Source organism: Palaemon carinicauda, chromosome 28 (genome assembly GCF_036898095.1).
Source record: "Palaemon carinicauda isolate YSFRI2023 chromosome 28, ASM3689809v2, whole genome shotgun sequence".
Lineage (NCBI taxonomy): Eukaryota > Metazoa > Arthropoda > Malacostraca > Decapoda > Palaemonidae > Palaemon > Palaemon carinicauda.
The window spans coordinates 68,936,236-68,961,734 of NC_090752.1; the positions used below are offsets into that span (position 1 = coordinate 68,936,236).

The 25,499-nt window shown below is 40.2% G+C and overlaps 1 protein-coding gene across 7 annotated transcripts in view; it reads left to right on the forward strand.

The window, feature by feature from the left end:
• LOC137621649 (ral GTPase-activating protein subunit beta) overlaps positions 1–25,499 on the forward strand; it is a 260,222-nt gene that overhangs the window by 168,147 nt on the left and 66,576 nt on the right. For all 7 annotated transcript variants that reach the window (XM_068352115.1, XM_068352116.1, XM_068352117.1 and 4 more), the window contains 4 exons: positions 8,330–8,470; positions 8,793–8,878; positions 10,153–10,293; positions 11,073–11,180. In XM_068352115.1, the coding sequence (XP_068208216.1) occupies positions 8,330–8,470; positions 8,793–8,878; positions 10,153–10,293; positions 11,073–11,180 (476 nt within the window). The remainder of the gene's footprint in view (positions 1–8,329; positions 8,471–8,792; positions 8,879–10,152; positions 10,294–11,072; positions 11,181–25,499) is intronic.

The following is a 25,499-nucleotide window of genomic DNA, read 5'->3' on the forward strand; positions in this document are numbered from 1 at the left end:
CGGACCAGTTTGTGTCTGCGGCCCCACGCTCCCCTCCATCAGAGTTTGCTTCAGGTACGCAGTCATCCGCGCCTGCCTTTACGAAACTCGTCCTCGCCCGCTCGTCCAAGAGAGCTTTACGGGTTTTAGGAGACTGGATGCAGTCCAAAAAGGACCTAGGGAAGACAGCGTTTTCGTTTCCCCCTGCGAGACTCTCCTCCAGATCGAGCGTCTGGTATGCCACGGGAGAAGTTCTCGGCTTGGGAGTTCCTGCCTCTGCCCAGGGCGACTTCTCAAGCCTGGTAGACTCTCCCCGCAGGCTAGCCATGAGACGCTCTAAGATATGCTGGTCTCCTACGGACTTAGACCATCTGTTGAAAGGAGTGTTTAGAGCCTTCGAGGTCTTTAACTTTTTGGACTGGTGTCTGGGAGCTTTGAGCAGGAAGATCTCCCCGTCTGACAAGGAATCTTCCTTGCTCATAATGTCCTGCATGGACAAGGCCATACGAGACGGATCTAGTGAACTTGCGGCTTCGTTCGTATCCGGGGTCCTCAAGAAACGGAAGAACCTTTGCTCTTTCCTGTCAGCTGGAGTAACACCATGTCAGAGGTCTGAACTCCTTTTTGCTCCCCTCTCAAAGTGCCTTTTTCCAGAGGTCTTAATTAAGGAGATTGCTGCCTCTTTGATTCAGAAGGACACCCATGACCTGGTTGCGTCCTCTGCCCGCAAAGCCACCCCTTTGCCTTCCGTGTCAAGACCCAGGATGGACACTCCAGCGTCCAGATTCATTCCGCCCTTTCGTGGCAGAGCCTCCAGCAGAGGAGGTGCTCGTGCCGAAGGGAGACGTGGGAAGAAGAAAGGTACCAAGTCCTTTAAAGGCAGAGTCTGACTGCCTCCTTCTTCAGACAGCAGTGGGAGCCAGACTCAAGAACTTCTGGCAGACCTGGGAGGCAAGAGGCGCAGATGCACAATCTGTGAAGCTGCTCAGAGAAGGGTACAAGATCCCGTTTGTCCGCAAACCCCCTCTAGCAACGTGTCCCATCGATCTCTCTCCCAGGTACAGAGAGGAACACAAGAGACGAGCTTTGAAGCAGGAGGTGTCTCTCTTACTAAAAAAGGGAGCGGTAGTCAAAGTCCGGGACCATCAATCCCCGGGCTTCTACAACCGTCTCTTCTTAGTGGTAAAGAAGACAGGAGGGTGGAGACCGGTGCTAGACGTCAGTGCGCTGAATGTCTTTGTCACAAAGCAGACGTTCGCCATGGAGACCACAAAGTCTGTTCTAGCAGCGGTCAGAAAGGAAGACTGGATGGTCTCTTTAGACCTAAGGGACGCATACTTTCACGTCCCCATCCACCCAGACTCCCAACCTTTTCTGAGGTTTGTTTACGAAAAGGTTGTCTACCAATTTCAAGCCCTGTGCTTTGGCCTAAGCACAGCTCCTCTTGTGTTTACGAGGCTGATGAGGAATATAGCCAAATTCCTTCATTTAGCGGACATCAGAGCCTCCCTCTATTTGGACGACTGGCTTCTAAGAGCCTCTTCCAGTCGTCGCTGTCTGGAGAATCTAAAGTGGACTCTAGATCTGATCAAGGAATTGGGTCTCCTGGTCAATATAGAAAAGTCTCAACTGGTCCCATCCCAAACTATTGTGTATTTAGGGATGGAGATTCACAGTCAAGCTTTTCGGGCTTTTCCGTCGGCCCCCAGAACAAGTCAAGCCCAGGTATGCATCCAGAACATGCTGAAGAGGGAACGATGTTCAGTCAGACAGTGGATGAGTCTGATAGGGACGCTATCATCCCTGGAACAGTTCGTTTCGTTAGGGAGACTACACCTCCGTCCCCTTCAATTTCACCTAGCTGTTTACTGGAAAAAGGACAAGACGCTAGAAGCGGTCTCGATCCCCATTTCCGAGAAGATGAAGTCGTCCCTGACTTGGTGGAAGGACAGTATCAGCCTCAGAGAGGGTCTGCCCCTGGCTGTTCAGACCCCCAACCACGTTCTCTTCTCGGACGCATCGGACACGGGCTGGGGTGCGACTTTAGACGGTCGGGAATGCTCGGGAACTTGGAACTCGCATCAAAGAACGTTACATATCAACTGCAAGGAGCTACTGGCAGTTCATCTGGCCTTGAAAAGCTTCAAGTCCCTCCTTCAAGGCAAAGTGGTGGAAGTGAACTCGGACAACACCACGGCTTTGGCGTACATCTCCAAGCAAGGAGGGACCCATTCTATGACGTTGTACGAGATCGCAAGGGACCTCCTCACCTGGTCAAAAGATCTAAACCTTTCACTAGTAACGAGGTTCATCCAAGGCCACTTGAATGTCATGGCAGATTGCCTCAGTCGGAAGGGACAAATCATTCCAACAGAATGGACCCTCCACAAGGATGTGTGCAAAAGACTGTGGGCCACATGGGGCCAGCCTACCATAGATCTCTTCGCAACCTCGATGACCAAGAGGCTCCCAATATATTGCTCACCAATCCCGGACCCAGCAGCAGTTCATATAGATGCCTTTTTACTGGATTGGTCACATCTAGACCTTTATGCATTCCCCCCGTTCAAGATTGTCAACAAGGTACTGCAGAAGTTCGCCTCTCACGAAGGGACAAGGTTGACGTTAGTTGCTCCCCTCTGGCCCGCGAGAGAATGGTTCACCGAGGTACTTCAATGGCTGGTGGACGTTCCCAGAACTCTTCCTCTAAGGGTGGACCTTCTACGTCAGCCACACGTAAAGAAGGTACACCAAGGCCTCCACACTCTTCGTCTGACTGCCTTCAGACTATCGAAAGACTCTCTAGAGCTAGAGGCTTTTCGAAGGAGGCAGCCAGGGCGATTGCTAGAGCAAGGAGGACATCCACTCTTAGAGTCTACCAGTCGAAGTGGGAAGTCTTCCGAAGCTGGTGCAAGTCAGTATCAGTATCCTCGACCAGTACCTCTGTAACCCAAATAGCTGACTTCCTATTATACCTGAGGAAAGAAAGATCTCTTTCAGCTCCCACGATCAAAGGTTACAGAAGCATGTTGGCATCAGTCTTCCGTCACAGAGGCTTAGATCTTTCCAACAACAAAGATCTACAGGACCTCCTTAAGTCTTTTGAGACCACGAAGGAGCGTCGTTTGGCTACACCTGGTTGGAATTTAGACGTGGTACTAAGATTCCTTATGTCAGAAAGGTTCGAGCCGCTACAATCAGCCTCCTTTAAAGATCTCACTTTAAAGACTCTTTTCCTGGTTTGCTTGGCCACAGCTAAAAGAGTCAGTGAGATTCACGCCTTCAGCAGGAACATCGGATTTTCATCTGAAACGGCTACATGTTTTTACAGCTTGGTTTTCTAGCCAAAACGAGCTACCTTCTCGTCCTTGGCCGAAATCGTTCGATATTCCAAGCCTTTCAAATATGGTTGGAAATGAACTAGAAAGAGTCTTATGCCCTGTTAGAGCTCTTAAGTTCTATTTAAAACGAACTAAACCTTTACGAGGACAGTCAGAAGCTTTATGGTGTTCTATTAAGAAACCTTCTTTGCCCATGTCAAAGAATGCCTTATCTTATTATATCAGACTGTTGATACGAGCAGCTCATTCCCATCTGAGTGAGGAAGATCAAGCTTTGCTGAAGGTAAGGACACATGAAGTTAGAGCTGTCGCAACTTCAGTGGCCTTTAAACAAAATAGATCTCTGCAGAGTATAATGGACGCAACCTATTGGAGAAGCAAATCAGTGTTCGCGTCTTTTTATCTTAAAGATGTCCAGTCTCTTTACGAGAACTGCTACACCCTGGGACCATTCGTAGCAGCGAGTGCAGTAGTGGGTGAGGGCTCAACCACTACATTCCCCTAATTCCATAACCTTTTTAATCTTTCTCTTGAAATGTTTTTTATTGTTGTTTTTGGGTTGTCCGGAAGGCTAAGAAGCCTTTCGCATCCTGGTTGATTTGGCGGGTGGTCAAATTCTTTTCTTGAGAAGCGCCTAGATTAGAGGTTTTGATGAGGTCCTGTAGTATGGGTTGCAACCCTTGATACTTCAGCTCCTAGGGGTCGCTCAGCATCCTAAGAGGATCGCGAGGCTCCGTAAGGAAGACGTACTTAAAAAGGCAGAGTAATTGTTCAAGTCGACTTCCTTACCAGGTACTTATTTATTTTATGTTTGTTATTTTGAATAACTGCTAAAATGAAATAAAAAATCCTTAGCTCATAATAATGTAAACAATTATTGCTGGTCTCTACCCACCCCCCTGGGTGTGATTCAGCTTATATAATCACCGGCTAAGTTTAATATTGAAAAATTTTATTTTTATAATAAAATAAATTTTTTAATATACTTACCCGGTGATTATATATTAAAGGACCCTCCCTTCCTCCCCAATAGAGACCCAGTGGACCGAGGAGAAAATTGAGTTCTGTGTTTACATTGAGTACTGAGTACCTGCCCGACAGATGGCGCTGTTGATGTACACACCCTACCTGCATGGCGATCGCTGGCGGATTTTGAACGTAGAGTTTTCTGTCGAGCAGCAGAGCTGCAGCTTATATAATCACCGGGTAAGTATATTCAAAAATTTATTTTGTTATAAAAATAACATATTAGCACATGTGGGGTTTTATCAGTAATGTTCTAGGGGAAAGAAATCCCTTGGTCTGCAGTGGCTACCTCAGCTTTAATTTAAACTTTAAATGAAATAGGATTAAAGGAAAGGGTTTATTACTTAGATTACATTAATATATTTGAAGAAGTTTGTTAGATATTTTTGAATATTTATTTTTGTTTTAGTGTTAGCTGATACTAAATATTTATAAAAATAGGATTCATGTATTTAATTTTGTTTATAGAATGTGTATTGCATCATCATCACCATCATCATCATTTTCATTAAATCTGTAGCATTTTGAATTGTTATCAACAAGCACATAGGAGTTGATATTAGTTTGAGTCCTTTTTTTTCATTTTTCAGTGAGGAACCATAACTATTGCTTTTGCCAGATTTCTTAAGGAATGGTCTGGCACTTTTGGATATGGAAGGATTCCAGAATTATTATGAATTAGATTAAAGAAAATAAAAGGAGAGATAATTAACCTTTACTACTCTTTTCTTGATTTTTTATAAAAATCACCTTAGGATTGCCTTTAATTAGTGGTAAAAATTGGAACCAAAACAAAGTTAAAAAGATTCAAGGAGACCAAGGAGAACTGATGAAAAATTAATAACGAAGCATTATAATGAGAACCCAAAGGATACTGAAAATAGCCTTTAGTTCTACTATCAGAGTACCACACAAAGCATGCCAGAAGTTATAAAATCGCCTTACAGAATGACTAGATGATATTGGCAAGTGCATCAGTTTAAGCTTGAGTTGTGTTTCTACGACCACAATAGATTTCACTATTGCAATTACTAGCTAAGCTAAAACTCTAGTTGGGTAAGTAGGATGTTGTAAACCTTAGGCCCCCAACGAGGAAAATAGCCCAATGAGGAAAGGAAATAATTAAACAGATAGAGTATTAATCATAGTACAGAGGTTATGGCACAACCCAAGACTAGAGAAAAAGGGTTTGATTTTGTATTGTCTTTCTCCTAGAAGAGCTGATTACCATATCTAAATAGTCTCTTACCAAGTGGAAAGTAGCCACTGAACAGTTACAGTGGAGGAATAACCCCTTAAGGGAAGAAGAATTTTCAGTTAACTTAGTGTTTTTAGGTTTTTGGGAAAGAGGAGACTGTGTAAATAGGCCAGACTATTTGGTGTATGTGTAGGCAAAGGAAGAATGAGTCGTAGCGAGAGAGGGATCTAATGTAGTATTATCTGACCAGTCAAAGGACCCAATATCTCTCTCACAGTAGTATCTCAATGGGTGGCTGGTGCTTTGGCCAACCTACTATCTAGAATTTCGTTCGACTTTCCAATTTAGTTATAAAATTATATAATAACCACTAGCAATTACTTTTGAACTGTTCTAAAAGGTCATTCCAAAGTTAAAGAATGAGCTTAGTGTTTCTGAACTGTAATTTGTCCAATTTTTGCAGGAGTTATTTTCTGATCTCTAACCTGTCTCAGTTTGTCGATATGATAACAGTTTATAGGCTTTGTTTAGTTCTATCCCTCTGCTTGTTTTTTTTTTTTCATTGATAGAGTGCTTAAGTTATGCATGTTTGCATGTGTTTTTAACTTGCTTACCAGAGTAGTAATTGATAAGTTACTCATGAGGAAAGCCTTTTAAAAGGGGCTGTAGGTTGTGAAATGTCAATGTAGCCTTATTTTTCTGCACGATTATTTTGATAGTTTTTTCGTTACAGTATTTGTACACTTCCATATTTTGACTTTTTAACGACACAAAATCGTTATACATAAAAGATTTGTTGCCAGTAGGAAATGGGATGGGGGGGGATGTGAAAACAAAATGATGAAAAAGGAGAAAGGTCAGAAAGGGAAAAATGTGTGTGTTCCCTTAAGAGCAATACTTTATTGCCATTTTGAAAAAGAAGAGGTCAGTTTTATACTGGAAGAATAGTCACACCAAGTACATAAATACTTATGGATCCTAGGTTACAGGCAGGTAAGAGCTTCATTTCTTCTGTAGATTAGGCTATAGCTGCAATAAATCAGGGGTAATGATGTGTGACAGCATTAAGGTTATGTTTGTACAACCTTTAATTTCAAGGGATGGGTATTTGTTAAATTGCTGTGTAAGTAGAAACAAGCTGCTGAATGGATCCCCAGAATAAACTAATTGGATCCATGTACAGTACTGGAATACTGCAAATATATTAAGTTTATGAAAAATTGGTTCACATAGAACAGTCTTCACTAATCTACTTGTAGTCATGAAATAATCAAAGAGGGCTTGTTAGAAAAAAACGTAATTGTGCTTAAAGACAATGATTGCATTAAATAAACATTTGAAAATATTCAATGCATTAAATAATGTTATTTAAAATCTAATAGAAAAAATTAATTTAGCCAAGACATGGACTGCAGTAATTGAAAAGGACAAATTAATTAACCTTTGGTAACCAGTAAATTCCTTAGGTTCTTGCAATACTTGTCCTTAATAAAGTACTGTCCAATATGACAGATCAAGATTGAGAAAACTCCAGCGGCCAGAGATGAAGTTTACACTTTAGGAAGTTAATGATTTTACTTTTTTTTTTTTTTTTAAATGGACGCTTTAGAAAAGAGAGAGGTGATAATGCTATTATTATTAATAGTATTATGTGTAAGCAGTGAAGTAGACAAATTAATTTAGCTAAGAGTAGGTCTCTTGGAGCTTGTAGTCTAATAATTAGACACATGAGAAATGAAGGTCTTACCTGCTAGAAACCACTGATCCATAAAGTTGTGTGTGTGATTTTGCAATTTTTATATTAGGAGTGAATTGTCTAAAATTTAAGTCCATGAATGTGGTCTAACAATATTTGATGGGTTTGTTCCAATGCAAGGAAAACATTAAATGAGTGATTAACCTGCAAAGGAGATACCCTGTAGTGGTGTAATGCTGACAGTGACATGCTGTGCGCTTTAGGCATTACTAAAGTCTTTGCAGCATCCGTTCAGTTCCTATCTACATTTCCATTTCAGCCACCTATTATACCTCTGTTCTTGTGATCTTCCATTTTGTCATCCAACCTCTTAACTTTTACTTCATAGTGCAGCTTTGGGGGTTTTCCTTGTTCCACATTGGTGCTAAGTGGCTTCCCAGCCCCCAGTACTTGACTTTATAAATGAAATCCAATTGAACAAAAGAAACGAAGATAGCCTTAATTATAGATTTACATCAGTTCTAAACATTTGTCTATATTTTATTTGAGTTTAAGTTTTAGTTATCTAGCTTTTATTTTCTGATATATAGACTTTTAAATTAGATTTAAAGCATTCATAATTTTTTAGTACAGTATACTGTAGTAAGTTACATTAGGGAAGTTACGATAGAGAATAACTTGGAAAGGTAGTAAATCATGAAGATATTGTAGGAAACAAGATGTATATTTTAACATTTTTTATTGCATGTTAGAATTCACAACCTCTGTTGATATATCAGGTTTAATATTTATTTTAACACATTCTACAGTTCACAACATTATACTTTCATACGCAAATAAGTATGCAATTAGGAACTTCTGTACACAACTGCTGCTGTACATAAATTTACTTTCAGTTAATATAATCTGTCCTATGTACATTTTGTGTTATATTTATTAGTTTGACATTTTGTACATTATGTAAGTATTAAGACTTATGATAGTTTGTAACATTTTTGTGAACAATTTTCTTGGTGTAAATATATATTTTCAATGGGCACCCTATCTCTTCAATCATTCTTAGGTTTTGATTAATAAAGTTTTCTGCAGACTCTGCCCATGCTCTATTTGTCCGGGCCATCTACCTGGTGTGCCATCGCCTCATTTCTTCTTGGAAGAGTGATGTTAATGTATCTCTGGCGGGATTGGAGCTTCTATCTGGGCTGGCACGCCTCAGTATAGCAGAACAAGGTGGGTGGTTACTAATCTTTGGAGTACTCCCAAATATAGAGCATAGTGTTCTATTGTAGAGTGATATAAAATATGTTGAAGTTATGAGGTTGTTTATTTATATACAGTAGATAGCCACTATAGAATGAATTATTGACACAGATCAGAAGAGAACATTAATGTATTTACAGTAATTAAGTACTTTTAAGTAATTTGTTTAAAGAAATATTTACCTGAGTGGTGGGGGATTCCATTTGTGCCTCAGATATGATTATCAAGTATGTGAATAGTTTTGTAATCATTTGAAAGTACTGTATAAAACTTTATCAAGTAAATATTTCAGACGGGCTCGAGTGCAAGCGTGCTGTTAAATGGTTGTGTGATTATATTGCTTACCAGTGCTCAAGACCTGCTCGTTTGCATTCTAAGGTAAGAGATAGTTTTTTATTTATTAAGATTTTCTCTTAACTTCATGGTTTGAGCTCATTTTGTGCTTAATTGTGGGTTGTGAAGTGTTCAAGCATGTCATGCTGGTAATTAATTGGTTTGATGTCATAGAATTTATTTTCTCTAATAAAGCCAAATTGAAATTTAGTGCTAAAAATACTATTAATTTTTACTGTGCTGCTTCCCTATTTTGCTTTATATTTTTTACTGCACTACCTAAAAATAATTTCCACTGTTAGATGTACGATAGTGCTCTGGTTTTATGTAATGGTCAGTGATTATCTTTTGTTATCTTTTAGGAAATATTTCTATATCAGCTATTGTTGAATTTCCTCCAGATGAGACAGTTTAGCATTCATGGTTCTAGGTTGTGGTGAAAAACTTGGAAAATATGGTCATGGTAAAGTGTTTCCATGGTTTGTGGAATTGTTTACCAACAGGATGAGAAAATACAAAAGCCATTTCTGATTTTATTAGAGATTAGTGAGTTACGTTAAAATTGCATTAAAGTTTTCCGGAAGTCATCACTTGTCTAGGAATTTCTTTGTTACTGCTAAATTAATGCTAATTAGAAAAATGAATGAACTTTCATCTTGTCCCATGGATACATCCACCTTTCAGGCTGTTGGGTCTGATCAGATTAAGTACACTAGTATTTTTGCTCATGTTCTTTTAATCTTTTAAAATTAACATATTCAACTTCATAATTTATTGAAAAATGTAATTACTCTTTACAAAGTAATAATACTTACACTGCAATCTACATTCATTAGTACAATCTACATTCAGTACTACAATACATAAGTTTTAAATACTTATAGAAAAAATTCTAAAATTTTAAATTTTTATGAAATTGAAATACAGTACAGGATTTAGAAAAGGTTTAATACCAGTAAATAAATTCTCCTTGTTCCAATTTGAAATAGATATTTAATGGGTTCAAAATGGCATATTGATAGCTGCCAAGACATGATTTCTCAATAATGTATGAAGACTAGGGGCTCATAAGTCAGAGTGAACCATTTAATAGGGATTTTATGTATGGTGAATACTTCTAGAATCTACTGAAATATTATCGTTAGATAAAGAGTAGTTTAAAAGATCACTGGTTAATTCTTAGATGCTAATAAGGCTTCCCTTATAGGATTTGTTCTTCAGTGAGAGTTAGAAATTGAAATATGGTAATGGTAGAGTTAGATATTTTAGATTGGAAATACTTTTATAATAATGTCAGCACTAATGGTATATTTTTACAGGACTTGCACTCGACTATTGTCGCAGCCTTTCACTGTGCAAGTGTGTGGCTGGTTGCACATCCTTATTTACTTCATGATAAGGAATGTCTTGGAACAATCTTAGAGGTTATTGAGCTTGGCATATCTGGGTCAAAATCACAGGTAAATTTGATGGTTTTTGTTCTTTATTCTTTTATTTTAATTTCCTGGATTTTGAGTTTTAGAGCTTGGTGAAAATGTTTATCAGGATAAAGTATTCAAAACTTAGAAAATATTTTATATAGTTATTATCCTTGATGATATATTATTGTTTTTTATGTGCTTTTCTAGGTATATTACCCTACAGACATACCTCTGAGTTATGTGATTTTCAATTCTCCCAAAAGCATGTTAGAAGTAATTTATTCCTATTTAATCCTGGTACATTCTGTCAGAAAGTAAAAACAAAGGAAAATTGCAAGGATTTAGTTTTATGGTGCTGTAAGTTTTTGAAATTCTTTATTCTTTTCTAGATAATATAGAGATTCCATAAACTAGAAGGTCTTTTGAAGATGTGATGGAAATTAATTTATTCACAGTGACTAAAATTAGTTTATTTTTCATCACTCCATTGTATGTTTTCAAGTTAAAATCCAGTGGGTAGAAAATAGCCAATAGAGTTGTGCTTAATTTTAGACTTTTTGAGAAAATTTATTGAATAACCTCCAAAGCCTCACAGACATACACTGTTTTATCTCAGACAAATCCCCTCTGTTAGAATTGTTAAGATATTGCTGCCCCATATTTGCTCTACAATATTTTGCTACAATTAGCTCTACTGAATTATTATGTATGAGTTCAGTACTGAAAAAGACTTGAGTAAAATTTTCTATAGTTGTATGTATACTGTATTACAAAGAGAATTCTTGATACTTTCATTAAACGTGTGTGAACATTTGTAGGTGAAATCCAGTGATGCACCAAGATTGAAACATGAGAAGGAGCTCAAACCAGCCAGCATGCGAGTGAGAGATTCCGCTGAAGCACTTCTGTCGTGTGTCTTATCACAGGTAAGTCAGTCCTTGGGAAGTAAGAGTAGAGCCAACTGGCCCAAAAGCAACTGGTTTCCGCTCCTATTAGAGCTGAGCTCCATCCCAAACGGATCCCGCACCCGAATTTGACACAGGTAGTCCAAACACAGACTGTGTCAGCTTCCTCAAGAATAGTTCAAACCCTAACTTTGTGGACTTCATGAAATTTGCAGCCCATAAAGATGAAAATATCGATCCAGACAATGACCTATTCATTGAATCTGACAAAAGGGGGACAACTCTTAGACGATATGATTCGGCTGTTAGGAAATTAGCGGACTTTTTAAAGAATTCAGACATTCTTCAGATGACCCCAAATTTGGCCATTTCATTTTTTAGAACTCTGTTCGAAAAAGGCCTAGCCGCTAGTACTATCACTACGATTAAGTCGGCCCTGAGAAAGATTTTTCAGGTTGCCTTCAAGATTAATTTAGCAGATTCTTATTTTTCATCTATCCCTAAAGCTTGTGCACTGCTTAGACCTTCTATCCGTCCACAAAAGATCTCATGGTTTCTAAACGATGTTTTGAAACTGGCGTCAGACACCAATAATGAATCCTGCTCGTACATTTCTTTACTTAGAAAAACCTTATTTCTTACAGCCATGGCCTCAGGTGCCAGAATTTCAGAATTAGCAGCTCTCTCCCGTAACCTTGAGAACCTAGATTTCCTCCCGTCAGGAAAAGTACTGCTCTCCCCGGATAGTAGTTTCCTACCTAAAAATGAAGACCCTCAAAACAGATGGTCCCCTTGGAAGATTATCCCCCTTCCACAGGATACTTCTCTATGTTCAGTAGTGACCCTTAGGGCCTTTTTAGCTAGATCCACCACACGTTCCTCCGGTCCCTTATTTACCAGAGAGCAGGGAGGTACTATCTCCATTCAAGGTATTAGACAGCAAATACTCTACTTCATCAAACAGGCTAACCCGGAATCCTTTCCACATGCACACGATATTCGGGCAGTAGCCACCTCAATTAACTATTTCCAAAACATGAATTTTGATCTTAAGAAATATACAGGTTGGAAATCTCCCATGGTCTTTAAACGCCACTATCTAAAAAACTTACAGGCCCTAAAATTTTCTACTATAGCAGCTGGGAGTCTCATCTCTCCAGATTAGTTTTTCCTCTTAATTTCATTTTTCGTCCCATTCTTTTCTTTCTCCCTTCTACCTGGCCCTCTCACCACGATGCCTCTCACCTCGGTGGAACAGATGCAGCTACCCTGCATCATGCTCTTCTTTAGAATGTCGATCATGGATTGTGTTCATTCTTATGTTAAACTTTTGTTTTTTATGCAGTGTATATATTCTTACTTCTAGCATACTTACGCATATTTACATTTAATATTTTCGTTTTGCCTGGTGTTAAGATGTGCTGAACCCTGTTCCAATTTTGATTTAGTAAACCCTTATACACGTATTTATGATGTTTTTCCTTTTACCTTATATTAAATTTGTTTTGTTTGAGCTTGGAAGGCATTCTCTTGTATCTTTTCACCGGCGAACACAGGTCGACCCAGAAAAGGGATTTTGACGAAGGAAAAATCTATTTCTGGGGAGAGACCTGTGTCGCCTGGTGAAACCCTTCCCTGTTTGTTCCCATCCCGTTCCTTTCCAAGCCTTTTTTGAAATCCAAATACAGAAGGATGTCAGATGGCGCTGGTGTCGGGCGTTGGTGGGGTGGTCCAGGTTGATGCGGTGGAGACCGCTATTACGACACACCCCTCTTGTGTATATTGACGAAGGAATATTCTAAATGGAAGACGACCTGTGAATAGTGGTTTTCACACGCCCTTTCTTTATACACGACGCCCTTAGGGTGCTCGCGCGAGGGTAGTAACCTCTGCATTCCAATGCTTTAACTTTCTCTGGTATATTTGGAATATATTTATATCAGAAAAGTGACAAGAAGGACCTTTTCACCGGGCAACACAGGTCTCCCCAGAAATAGATTTTTCCTTCGTCAAAATCCCTTTATTGTTGTTGTTGTTGTTGTTATTGTTGTTGTTATTTATTTATTCATGTTGTTGTTATTTATTATTATTTATTATCATCAATAATTGCTAAGCTACAATCCTAGTTGGAAAAGCAGAATGCTATAAGCCCAGGGGCTCCAACAGGGAAAATAGCCCAGTGAGGAAAGGAAACAAGGAAAAATAAAATACTTTAAAAGAATAAAATAAATATATCCTATATAAACTATAAAAACTTTTAACAAAACAAGAGAAGTAAGATAGAATAGTGTGCCCGAGTGTACCCTCAAGCAAGAGAACTTTAACCCAAGACAGTGGAAGACCATGGTACAGTGGATATGGCACTACCCAAGACTAGATAACAATGGTTTGATTTAGGAGTGTCCTTTTAGAAGAGCTGCTTACTATAGCTAAAGAGTCCCTTCTATCCATACGAGGAGGAAAGTGGCCACTGAATTATTACAGTGCAGTAACCCTTGGGTGAAGAAGAATTGTTTGGTAATCTCAGTGTTGTCAGGGGTATGAGGACAGAGGAGAATATGTAAAAAATAGGCCAGACTATTCAGTGTGTGTGTGTATAGGTGAAGGGAAACTGAACCGTAACTAGAGAGAAGGATCCATTGTAGTACTGTCTGGCCAGTCAAAGGACCCCATAACTCTTTGGCGGTAGTTCAACAGGTGGTTGGTGCCCTGGCCAGCCTACTGCTCTACTTCTTCAGGAGGGAATATTATCTTTCATCCTTTGACTGGTACCTTCGGGGCAGTTGAACAGTCATGAGCCAGAGGATAGTTTTTTCCTCACCCGGAAGCCAACACGTTTTACCCACCTTCCCTATTCCTGCCGTGAGGAGGAAGAGCGTTCTTATCCTCAAACCCATTGGTCGTCATACATCAGGTATTTCATTATAGACTGTTCTCTCCTTTTAGGGGTGAAAGGTTCCTTCATTGACCGATTACCAAGTACATAATCAAGTACTGTCCAGGTCCTATCAGCCTACTTATCCCCATAATGGGCTGATACTCCAATATGGACCAAGGAGTATGGCATATTTCAGGGGAAAAAAATGAACCTGCCAATTTGGTTCTGGTGGTCTTCCTTTCACTAAGAAGTGTCCCCTTTTTAAAGAACAAAAGGTTTTCATCCACTAAGGAACTAATAAATTTTGAAAGTAATTTGTGTTCATCCTGGCTGTACAAACCTGTGTCCTTTAAAGTTAAACTTTCCACCTCAACCACACCTCCTCTTAGTCCAGGAATCCCAGTTAAAAGTAAAGAGTCTTTGACAGGAAAGTGAGAGGGACTACTTTCCCATGGTCACCACGTCATTAACTACCTTGATTAGGAATTCAACAACATTCCAGCTCTGAAAAATATGAATTACTTTTGAAATTAATTTTTTTATTGGCAGTTTCTTGGGTTTCAGGGATTATATTTCCAATCATAAGATATTTTCATCATAACTGTCATAATATTGGTCTTTTATATTTTTTCATTTATTTGGTGTTGTTTATAGCAAAAGAGGACTGTCAATACCCAAGATTGCTATCATTCATAAGTAAACATTTTTAAATATTAAACTTAGCCGGTGAATATATAATAGCTGACGTCTCCGACGGCTCGACAGATTCCAAAACCTCGCGAGCGATCGCCGTGAAGGTTGCGGGTGTGCCCACCAGCGCCGACTATCGGCCAGATACCGCATATACTTGTCAATTTCTCCAGTTCTTCTCTGTCGGTCTTGTCGACAAGTTGGTTCCGCTCGCTTTATGACCTCGAGTTTTCGACCGAATTGGTGAAGTACTTGGTTTTGGTTTTATTGCTTTCGCCGTGTTGGATTATTCAATACTATCTTCAAAAGAAATGCTTTTGAAAGGAGAGGAAAAGTGTTTTGCCCTTGCGTTTTTTTTTAATCTCTGGTTTTTCCATAGAGAAAAGATGGCCGACCCTTCCCTCAGTGTACGGAAGTGTGTTAAAGGCTTTTAGTAATTATTTTATCACTTTATAAATTATTGTTGATATTTATAGATTTACCTCTATATATTTTATATTTTATATCTCACCCGCCTTTCTTAGGCCTCTTCGATTAGCTTTCCATTTATACTAAACATCAAGATAAATTTTATGTTTTTGTTTATATGCGGCCTTTACCTATAATTTGTAGGCGGTCCTAACTTGGAAAACGAAGTTAAACAACGTTGAGCCCATTCAACTTTTATTTTTGTTTAGTTTAAAACAGTTGCTCTGTAAGAGTGATGGAATGAATATTTTTTAGAAAATATTTTAAGAAATATATTCTTTGAATAGTCTTCGTGCTGTTTTTTCAAAGATGAACTAACGTTTGGTTTATTTATGCTACGCAGTTTGCGCTCTATCGTTACGATAGAGAAAGAGAGAATCACGGTTTCACACTGCAGAAAGAGTAAATCGATTTTGACGTTTTGTTCATTCTTCTTTCAAACTGAAGTGTTTTAAATACTAATTTAAAGGAACTTGTTAATTTTCAATTTCTTAGTCCTTTCAGTTTTTTCCTTTAGTCAAATAACCTGTTATTGACGAAGGGTGAGTGGGCCATTCTCTTGTGAGTGACAAGAGAGAGAGAGAGAGAGAGAGAGAGAGAGACGGAGAGAGAGAGAGAGAACGATCCGATCTTTATTCTCGTCCCAAGTCTCTGTACAAGGAGTTTGGGAGCGAGTAACGTTGTTCTCGATTCAGTTTTTTTTTTTTACTCTCGTCCCAAGTCTCTGTACGGGGAGAGAGGATAAAACGTTTTAGTTTTTATTCTCGTCCCAAGGCATTGTACGGTGAGAGATTGAAAATGTAGTCCTTAGTGAACTAGTGTTTAGTCTCCTCCCCAGTCACTGATCTTTTTAATTTTATATATTTCCGTTTTATTCGATATATATGTATATGTTTATTGATTTTTGCATGTGTGTTTCATTTTGTACTAATGTGCTTACATTATACGACTCATTTCGCAATTCTAACCTTTTGATGTAAGGGAGAATTGCGTGCTTCAGGTAGAAATCAGTTTTATTCATGTTTAATGTGAAATTATTGAAAAATACGATATCAGTGAAGTAAGTGCAAAAAACATGTTCTGTGTTGCGGAGGGTTCGTTTGTTCGTGCTTGTCACTTGCCTAGTCCGAGACCTCTTTCAGGCTCCCCTGCACCAGGGAGAAGGAATGTCGTAGGACCTAAGGGAGTGAGGAGTGTAAACCAACGAACAGACGTTCCCTCAAAGGTATCAGACGTTGCTCGGCAAGCACGTCCTTGCCATAAGACAGGAGAGACGAAGTTTCTCCTCGTCTTCCGATGATTCGTCTTTTTAAAAGCCTGGGCGTAAAGTTTCGAGACGGTTGAAACATTTATTAGTTCCTTCAGAACAAGTTCAACGTCCTAGCTGTAGTCATAAGAGTCCCGTTCATAGCGATGACGTTCATGTACAGACGTTTCTGCCACAGACTCGACGTGACGTTGAGCGGTAGACACCGTAGACACAACGTGACATCGAGTGTCAGTCACCGTAGTCTCGATATAGCATCGATCAGCAGTCACTGCTGTTTACTACGTGACGTTTGAACGTCAGCCACTGCAGTCACAGGTTGATCCGAAGTTAGATATGCTGTTAAAGCTTTCTTCTTCAATAGAAGCTTTCGATCCTGTTCCTGTGCGAAAGGATCCTTTGCTTTTTGTACGTCACGGTTCTGGGATACGTGATTCGGGTCTTCAACCTTCTAGACGAGCTTTGTTACGCCACGCTGACGTTATCTCTAGTGACAGCTTTGCTGTTAAGCGAGATGCGGAGCATAAATCTCGATGTAACTTTGATCGCTTTGAACGTCAGCCACCGCAGTCACAGCGTGACGTTGAGATGCAGACACCGCAGACACGACGTGACGTTGAGCGGTAGACACCGTAGACATGACGTGACGTCGAGGGTCAGTCATCGTAGTCACGATATAGCATCGAACAGCAGTCACCGCTGTTACTACGGGACGTTTGAACGTCAGTTACTTCTGTCACGACGTGTAGTAGAATAACATTCTCTGCAGTCACAACGTGACATCGACCCTCCAACTTTAACTTCTGTTCATATACAAGTTGATGTAGCCTGTCAGGCTTTTCCTTCACGTCATTCTGAATATAAATCTCCTTCTCGCAAGACTTTAGATTTATCAGATGATGTGCCTTCTGAAGAAGTAGATGACCCCCTTTCAACTAATGTACCTTTGGGGAGTCATTCAGAAGAGGAGTAACCTAGGGTGGTCCAACAATCCCTTGTTTTTTAATTATGAATTTCTTTAGTGAAATTTTGTCCTACTCGTTTTATAACGGCTGCTCCGCCGTCTGAGTTTACTTTTGGCATGACTTTCTTCGACTCCTACATTTACGAAGTCAGTTCTCTCTTGTTCTTCCAAGAGGGCCATGCTCTTACTGGGAGACTGGTTGGAATCCAGGAGAAGTTTAGGAAAGTCTGCTTTTGCTTTTCCTCCTTCTTAATTAGCTTCTCGCTCGGGCGTCTGGTGTGACACAGGAGAAGCTCGAGGAGAAGTTCTCGGCTTGGGAGTACCTGCCTCTGCCCAGGGAGACTTCTTAAGCCTAGTGGACTCTCCTCGTCGTCTAGCCATGAGACGCTCCAAGATTTTATGGTCTGCTTCAGAGCTAGACCATCTCCTGTTAGGAGTTTTTTCGAGCGTTTGAAGTTTTTTATTTGTTGGATTGGTCACTGGGAGCCTTAAGTAAGAAGGTCTCTCCAGTTGTCAATGTATTGCTATACAATTATGTCATGCATGAACAAGGCTATCAGGGATGGCTCCAATGATCTGGCAGCTCCAATGATCTGGCAGCCACGTTCACTGCAGGAGTACTTAAGATGTAAGTGCGCTCAATGCGTTCATTGTCAAGACAAAGTTCACGATGAAGACTACCAAATCTGTCTTGGCAGCAGTAAAGGAAGGCGACTGGATGGTCTCTCTCGACCTTCAGGATGCATACTTCTGCATCCCGATTCATCCAAACTTTCAACAACATCTGAGGTTGGTGGACGGGAGAGTAATGTACCAATTTCGAGCACTGTGCTTCGGCCTCATTCCTGCTCCTCTTATTTTTACAAGGCCCTTGCAAAATGTAGCAAGCTTTCTACATTTTTTTTTGGAGGATTCAGAGCCTCCCTTTATTTTGACGACTGGCTAATCAGGGCGTCGTCTTTAAATCGCTGTCTGGAAGGCCTCTAATGGACATTAGACCTAACCAAGGAGCTAGGTCTCATAGTGAACGTAGAGAAGTCGTAACTTACAGTACTCCATCCCAGACTATTCTTTATTTGGGAATGGAGATACAGTGTCGGATTTTTTCGGGCCTTTTTGTCTCCCACAAGAATGGAACAAGCTCTATTAAAAGTCCTTCACTTGCAAGAGAAAAACAGTTGCTTTGTAAGAGTTTGAACGAGCCTCGTGGGAACTCTTTCATCGCTGGAGTAGTTTATCTCTCTGGGGAGACTCAACCTTTGCCCTCTCCAATTTCACCTAAACCATTGGAACAAGGAGAAGGGCTTAGAGAGTATCTCTTTCCCAATCTCCAACTCAGTCTAGACATGTCTGACTTGGTGGGACAGCAACATCAGACTTCGAGAAGGTCTTTCTCTTGCGATCAAGAACCCAAACCATGTGTTGTATTCAGATGCATCGGATTTGGGTTAGGGAGCTCCACTGGACAGTCTGGAATGCTCGGGTCTTTGATCCACGGATCAGAAGGAACTCCATTTAAGGCAAGTAACATCTCTCCTTTGGCAAGATTTGTGCAAGGAAAAATGAATGTCTTGGCGGACTGCCTCAGCAGAAGAGGACAAGTCATCTCCATGGAGTGGACGTTGCATAAGACTGTGTGCGAGAAGCTATGGATGACATGGGGTCAACCCACCATAGATCTTTTTGCGACTTCACTGACAAAGAGGATCTCGACTTACTGGTTTCCAGTTCCAGATCCAGAGGCAGCCCACATAGACGCTTTCCTGCTGGACTGGTCTCACCTGGACGTTTATGCCTTTCCACCTTTCAAGATCCTAAACAAGGTGCTGCAGAAGTTCACCTCTCACGAAGGGACCAGGTTGACATTGGTTGCTCCACTCTGGCCCGCGAGAGAGTGGTTCACTGAGGTACTTCTATGGCTGGTAGACGTTCCAAGAAGTCTGCCGTTACGGATGGATCTCTTGCGACAGCCTCACGTAAAGAGATTTCATCAAAGCCTCCCCACGCTTCGTCTAACTGCCTTCAGACTATCGAAAGACACTCTTGAGCTCGAGGGTTTTCGAAGGAGGCAGCTAGAGCGATCGCGAGGGCTAGAAGATCCTCTACCATCAGGATCTATCAGTCGAAGTGGGAGGTATTTAGAGACTGGTGCAAGTCCTTCTCTATTTCCTCTTCCAAGTGCCTCTGTAGCGCAGATTGCGGATTTTCTGCCTTATCTGAGAAACGGTCGCTCCCTCTCTGCATCCACCATTAAAGGCTACAGAAGCATGTTAGCTTCTGTTTTCAGGCATAAGGGTTTGGATCTTTCTAATAACAAAGATCTCCAAGACCTGCTTAAGTCTTTCGAGACTTCCAAGAGCGTCATATTTCGACTCCTGCTTGGAACTTGGACGTGGTCCTACAGTTCCTTATGTCAGACAGGTTTGAACCATTAGATTCAGCCTCCCTGAAGGATCTTACCCTCAAGACACTTTTTTTGGTGAGCTTGGCTTCGGCTAAAAGGGTTAGTGAGATACATGCTTTTAGCAAGAACATCGGCTTCTCCGCTAATAAAGCAGTATGCGCTCTTCAACTTGGTTTTTTGGCCAAGAATGAACTTCCGTCTCGTCCTTGGCCTAAATCATTTGAAATCCCCAGTCTTTCTGAGATTGTGGGGAATGAAGTTGAAAGAGTGCTGTGCCCCGTTAGAGCTCTTAAATTTTGTTTATCCAGAACTAAACCGCGATGAGGTTGTTCAGAGGGTTTATGGTGCTCCGTTAAAAAGCCCTCTTTGCCCATGTCTAAGAATGCGTGGTCTTATTTTATTAGACTTTTGATTCGGGAGGCACACTCTCAATTAAGTGAGAAGGATCATAATTTACTTAAAGTCAAGGCTCATGAAGTTAGAGCGATAGCAACTTCTGTAGCGTTTAAGCAAAATAGATCCATTAAAAGTATTATGGACGCGACCTTTTGGAGAGGCAAGTCGGTTTCGCTTCATATTACTTGAAAGATGTCCAGACTCTTTATGAGGACTGCTACACACTGGGACCATTTGTAGCAGCGAGTGCAGTAGTGGGTGAAGGCTCTACCACTACATTCCCTTAATCCCAATATCCTTTTAATCTACTCTTGAAATTTTTAATCTTATTTTGGGTTGTACGGGAGACTAAGAAGTCTTTCGCAATCTTTTTGATTTGGCGGGTGGTCAAAATATTGTTTCTTGAGAGCGCCCAGATTAAGGGTATTGATGAGGTCCTGTTATAGGGGTGTTCACCCTGGATATAGCAGCTCCTGGGAGTCTTTCAGCATCCTAAGAGGATCGCTGGGCTTCGTGAGGATAGCGGACTAATGAGGCAGAGTAATTATCAGAGTCTGCTTCCTTACCAGGTACCTATACTTAAGTCTGTTTTTTGAATAGTTGTCAAAAACTCTTGAGCATATACGCCTTTATTGTATTAATACTGGTCTCTACCCACCACCATGGGTGTGAATCAGCTATTATATATTCACCGGCTAAGTTTACTATTTAAAAATGATATTTTGATTATAAAATAAATTTTTGAATATACTTACCCGGTGAATATATAAATTAAAGGCCCTCCCTTCCTCCCCGATAGAGACCCGGCGGACTGAGAAGAACTGGAGAAATTGACAAGTATATGCGGTATCTGGCCGATAGTCGGCGCTGGTGGGCACACCCGCAACCTTCACGGCGATCGCTCGGGAGTTTTTGGAATCTGTCGAGCCGTCGGAGACGTCAGCTATTATATATTCACCGGGTAAGTATATTCAAAAATTTATTCTATAATCAAAATATCATTTTTAAAGATAATTTTTATTATATCGTCATCAATCATATTTTTTGGGCTCAAGCCATGTCGTCCTGATGGGAGGTTCTTTTAGGCAGCTTTCTAAGGGATATTTGGCTACAGTGGTATTCCCAGAGAATTGACCATAGGTCTCCAGAATTCTAACTCCTGGCGCGAATATCCTTAAACTTTCTCTTAAGGATATCGCATAATATCAGGGGACGTATATCATGATACGACACATGGCAATCTTCACCCCGAATAGTGTTTTCGTTTCGAGGGGGAAGAGTGGCGAAAATAGAAGGGGAGCTGTTATCAAGGTTACCCTTCCTCCCGTACTATTACAAGGCTCCAAGATGGCGCTCATTCCTTTGGTACCGATTTCGCACGATGGTTTTCCCTGTTATCTAACGTTCTTGATCGTTCTTGAGAGGATTTTTTATGCATTCTCCAGCTTCTTCTGGGTCTGGAAAGTTGAGTATTTAATATTTCCAGTGTATAATTTTTAGCTCCTTCTTCACAGTGAAATCAGTTTAATTTAATGTGTTTTATGGAGCGTGGCCAGTCACCGGAGGCGCCATGTTGGGCGCTGTCGTTCGTCATGCATGTGTTATTTAGTCAGCAGAACGACATTCCTGGTTTTAATAGCATTAATGAATTATAAAAGCTATTAAGGCACAATTATACTAGTGAAGATATGATTATGCATACAAATTTCCTCTTCCTCATATGTCGATCGTATACGTTAGAGTTTCGGCATTTAGGTAATCGAGATCTCGCCCCGCCCTAGGCTACCTAGCCTAGGTGCTTTAGTATACTTTCTTACATTATCCCCGTTTACCCTCATGTATCGTTTTATCAATTCAACAGGTGATAGTATATCTCCTAGAATTATTTATATAACTCGATACTCGTCTCCTGTGGAGATTTAATTGTAATCCCTCCTTCCCTCTGAGTGCCGCCTTAGGCGACAACCCTATCTTGGTCTCGCCATAGAGTAGACACTCCGGCTTGACTAGGCTTGTGTTTTTCTGTCACCCACACTTGCCGGCGAGTATCCCGGCTTGGGTTTTCGACAAAACCTCAGAGTATTCAGTCTTTATTCCGGCGGCTGAGCTGCAGGGCGAGTAGTCCACTAGTCCCCTGCCGGCTTAGAGCTGCCGGCATAGGAGGCTTAGCCTCCCTAGGCTGCACTTGAAGTGGTAGTATAATGCCGCCACCTTCTCCCCTGCGGTCTAGAAGACAAGTTCTGTTTCGGCATACCCTAGGCTGAAGAATAGATATTCTTCTGCCACCTAGGATGGCGCCGATTCTGAAACGAAGTTTCACCCTTGTTTGGAAGTGGCGGCAATCTTGCTGCCTTCTCCTAACACTATATACAGGACCCTTTCCCTGCCCCTCTCTGTCCTTTACCAATGGCCTAGCTATCGCAATCCTGTGGCCGCCGTCCTACAATCTCCCTGCTTGCCGGGTAGATCGTAGCGCCGGCCGGGCTCCTACATAGACGCTTAATAGCCGTTCCGACTTTTCTCTACAGATGCAAGGCTCCGGGAAAGGTTGTGCCGGCTATAACAGCTGCCGGTGGGAGACCCCTCTGCCGTTGAGTGTTCTTCAGTCCTCCCTTGGACTGCCATCCACATTCCTGAAACCGGCAGCGACCGGCAACAGATCTTGTGGCTGGATGGAAGCCTGAATGATTCATTCTCCCCTTCCATTTGAACCCTCATTCTGGAGGAAGGCAGTAAGGTTATATACCTACACCTTTATTTATTGTACACATACATTTAATAAAGCAGCCCTTCACTCCATTCTTTCTCTCTCTCTGTCGGCTAGTGCCGCCAGGTATGCTGCTGGCTGGACCGGTGCCGCCAGGTACTAACCCAGTCGTCGGCATGCCGGCTGGACTGGTACCGCCAGATACTAACCCAGGATTGGTGCCACCAGGTGCTAGCCTAGCCGGCATATGATTATACAGTAGCCATTATATTAGCTGTATAGTATATACTGCAGACAGAAAACTATAGTATATATTATACGGTAGTTTATTTTCCAACATACCCTGTGTATCCTTTCACAGTCTGTTGTTGAGACCAATTCTATATTGAAAGGAAGAATTCCTTCAATACACTGATAAGTAATCAGATGATAACTTACCCCACAATATTAAATCTTTTAAGAAGGGTCAGTGTTAGTATACACTAATTCTATCCCTAGAGGTTAGAACCCTTCTCATGTGAGTTTGCCTTGATAAGGAAACTCTAACATTAATATTGGGGGAAAGTCACAGTAATTGGCTGGACAGGAGGCACAAGCATGTGTCTTTCCTATTTCCTTTCTAGCTTACTATCCTAAGCTATAATGGTTCAAATATTAATATTTTGCACAACCTGTTTATCGTGTGATAAACAACTGCATACTCATTTAACCCTGGATAGGTACGGTCCTCGGACACCCCTTTAAGGGTATACTCGGACGCGAACGACCCCGACGCCAAAAAAAATTCTTGAAAAATCAGTTTTTGCAGTAACCTCCTTTTTTCTTTTGCCAAAAAAAACTTCAATGAATGCTTAAAACAACTGTAAAGATAAATACTACTCATCTGCAGAAAAACTATTTATTATAAATATTTTAAAAAATTAAGTAGAAAAAAAAAAGACCTGACATAAAAATTCATAAAAAAAAAGTTTATACATATATACACAAATCCTTTTAGGAATTGATTCTTGAATGTTTAGGACACATCTTGATGTATTTTGGATGAAGTCAGACCCATGGAGGTGAAGATCTGAAATGAGAAAAAAAGGGTAACTTTTTTTGGCCAAAAAAAATTGTCCTAATTTCATGAATTTTTTTGGGTACCCAAATGAAATAGGAAGTGGCTAATTTTTTTAGGGAATAAACATATGTTATCCTAAAATAGAAATATGTAAAAAAATCTTCATTATTTTGTAAATTACATTTATATCAGGGGCCATATCTAAAGGTAATTTTTTGAGTACTTGGAAATTTTGTAAAAAAATACATATATTTAATATATAATATGATATTTATGCAGGTAAAAATATACCAAAATATCACAAATTCTATAGGGAACAAGAATATATATAGATAGGGCAGCTTACGCTTCGGATATGTCCACAAAATGGCCGCCAACCACACTGACTCAGACTCCCTAATCTGCCACTTGAAATGTAGGAAGGGTATGTCAATTTCAAGGTGTTATTTACTAATCTAATTATTATTGGATATGCTTAAAAATTGTATGGTGGGTTGCTGGATAATTGTCGATTATTTTACGACTATAAAATTAAAATTCTGACCCAAAAAATTTTTTTTGAAGGGAAATAAAATCGAAAAAAAAAAATGTAAAACAATATTTTAGCTAAAAAAATTTGATGATATTCAATCAAAAAAAAAGTAAACAAAATTTTCCGACAAATAAACATCTAGAGGAATCATTACTCTGTGATAGTTCCTTAGTACGTAGTAATTTTGAAAGAATTGGGAAAAAACGAAAAAATGGCAATCACTGGAAAATCGAACACATACCTACAGTGAACCCTCGTTTATCGCGGTAGATAGGTTCCAGACGCGGGCGCGATAGGTGAAAATCCGCGAAGTAGTGACAGCATATTTACCTATTTATTTAACATGTATATTCGGACTTTTAAAACCTTCCCTTGTACGTAGTACTGTTAACAAACCACCCTTTAATGTACAGAACACTTAATGCATGTACTACAGCACCCTAAACTAAAACAGGCACAAATATTAAAGGCGATTTTATATCATGTGTTTCCTAAACACCTAAAAAGCACGATAAAAAATGGCAACCAATGTTTTGTTTACGTTCATCTCTGATCATAATGAAGAAACAAACTCATTTAGTGTACACATATATGTACGTATGGTTAGTTTTTGCATCGATTATATTGATTATACAGTACTGTATGTTGATTTTTTTATTACCAATGTTTTAGTTTACGTATTTTTCTTAGGACTTCCAAATGAAATCTTTTTCTTTATGACGCCGCCTGAAACGACGGCGTGTACGCTCAGTAAACAACCACGCTCAGAACAAACAAGGCATTTAACACGCATGATGATAGTGATAAATAATGATACAGTACATACAGTATTTACAGTAAAAGCATTTACAAAATATGTTACCTTACAAATATAAATTATACAGTACTTGTACGTAGCAAAGCAGGAAAACAATTTGAGAGAGAGAGAGAGAGAGAGAGAGAGAGAGAGAGAGAGAGAGAGAGAGAGAGAGAGA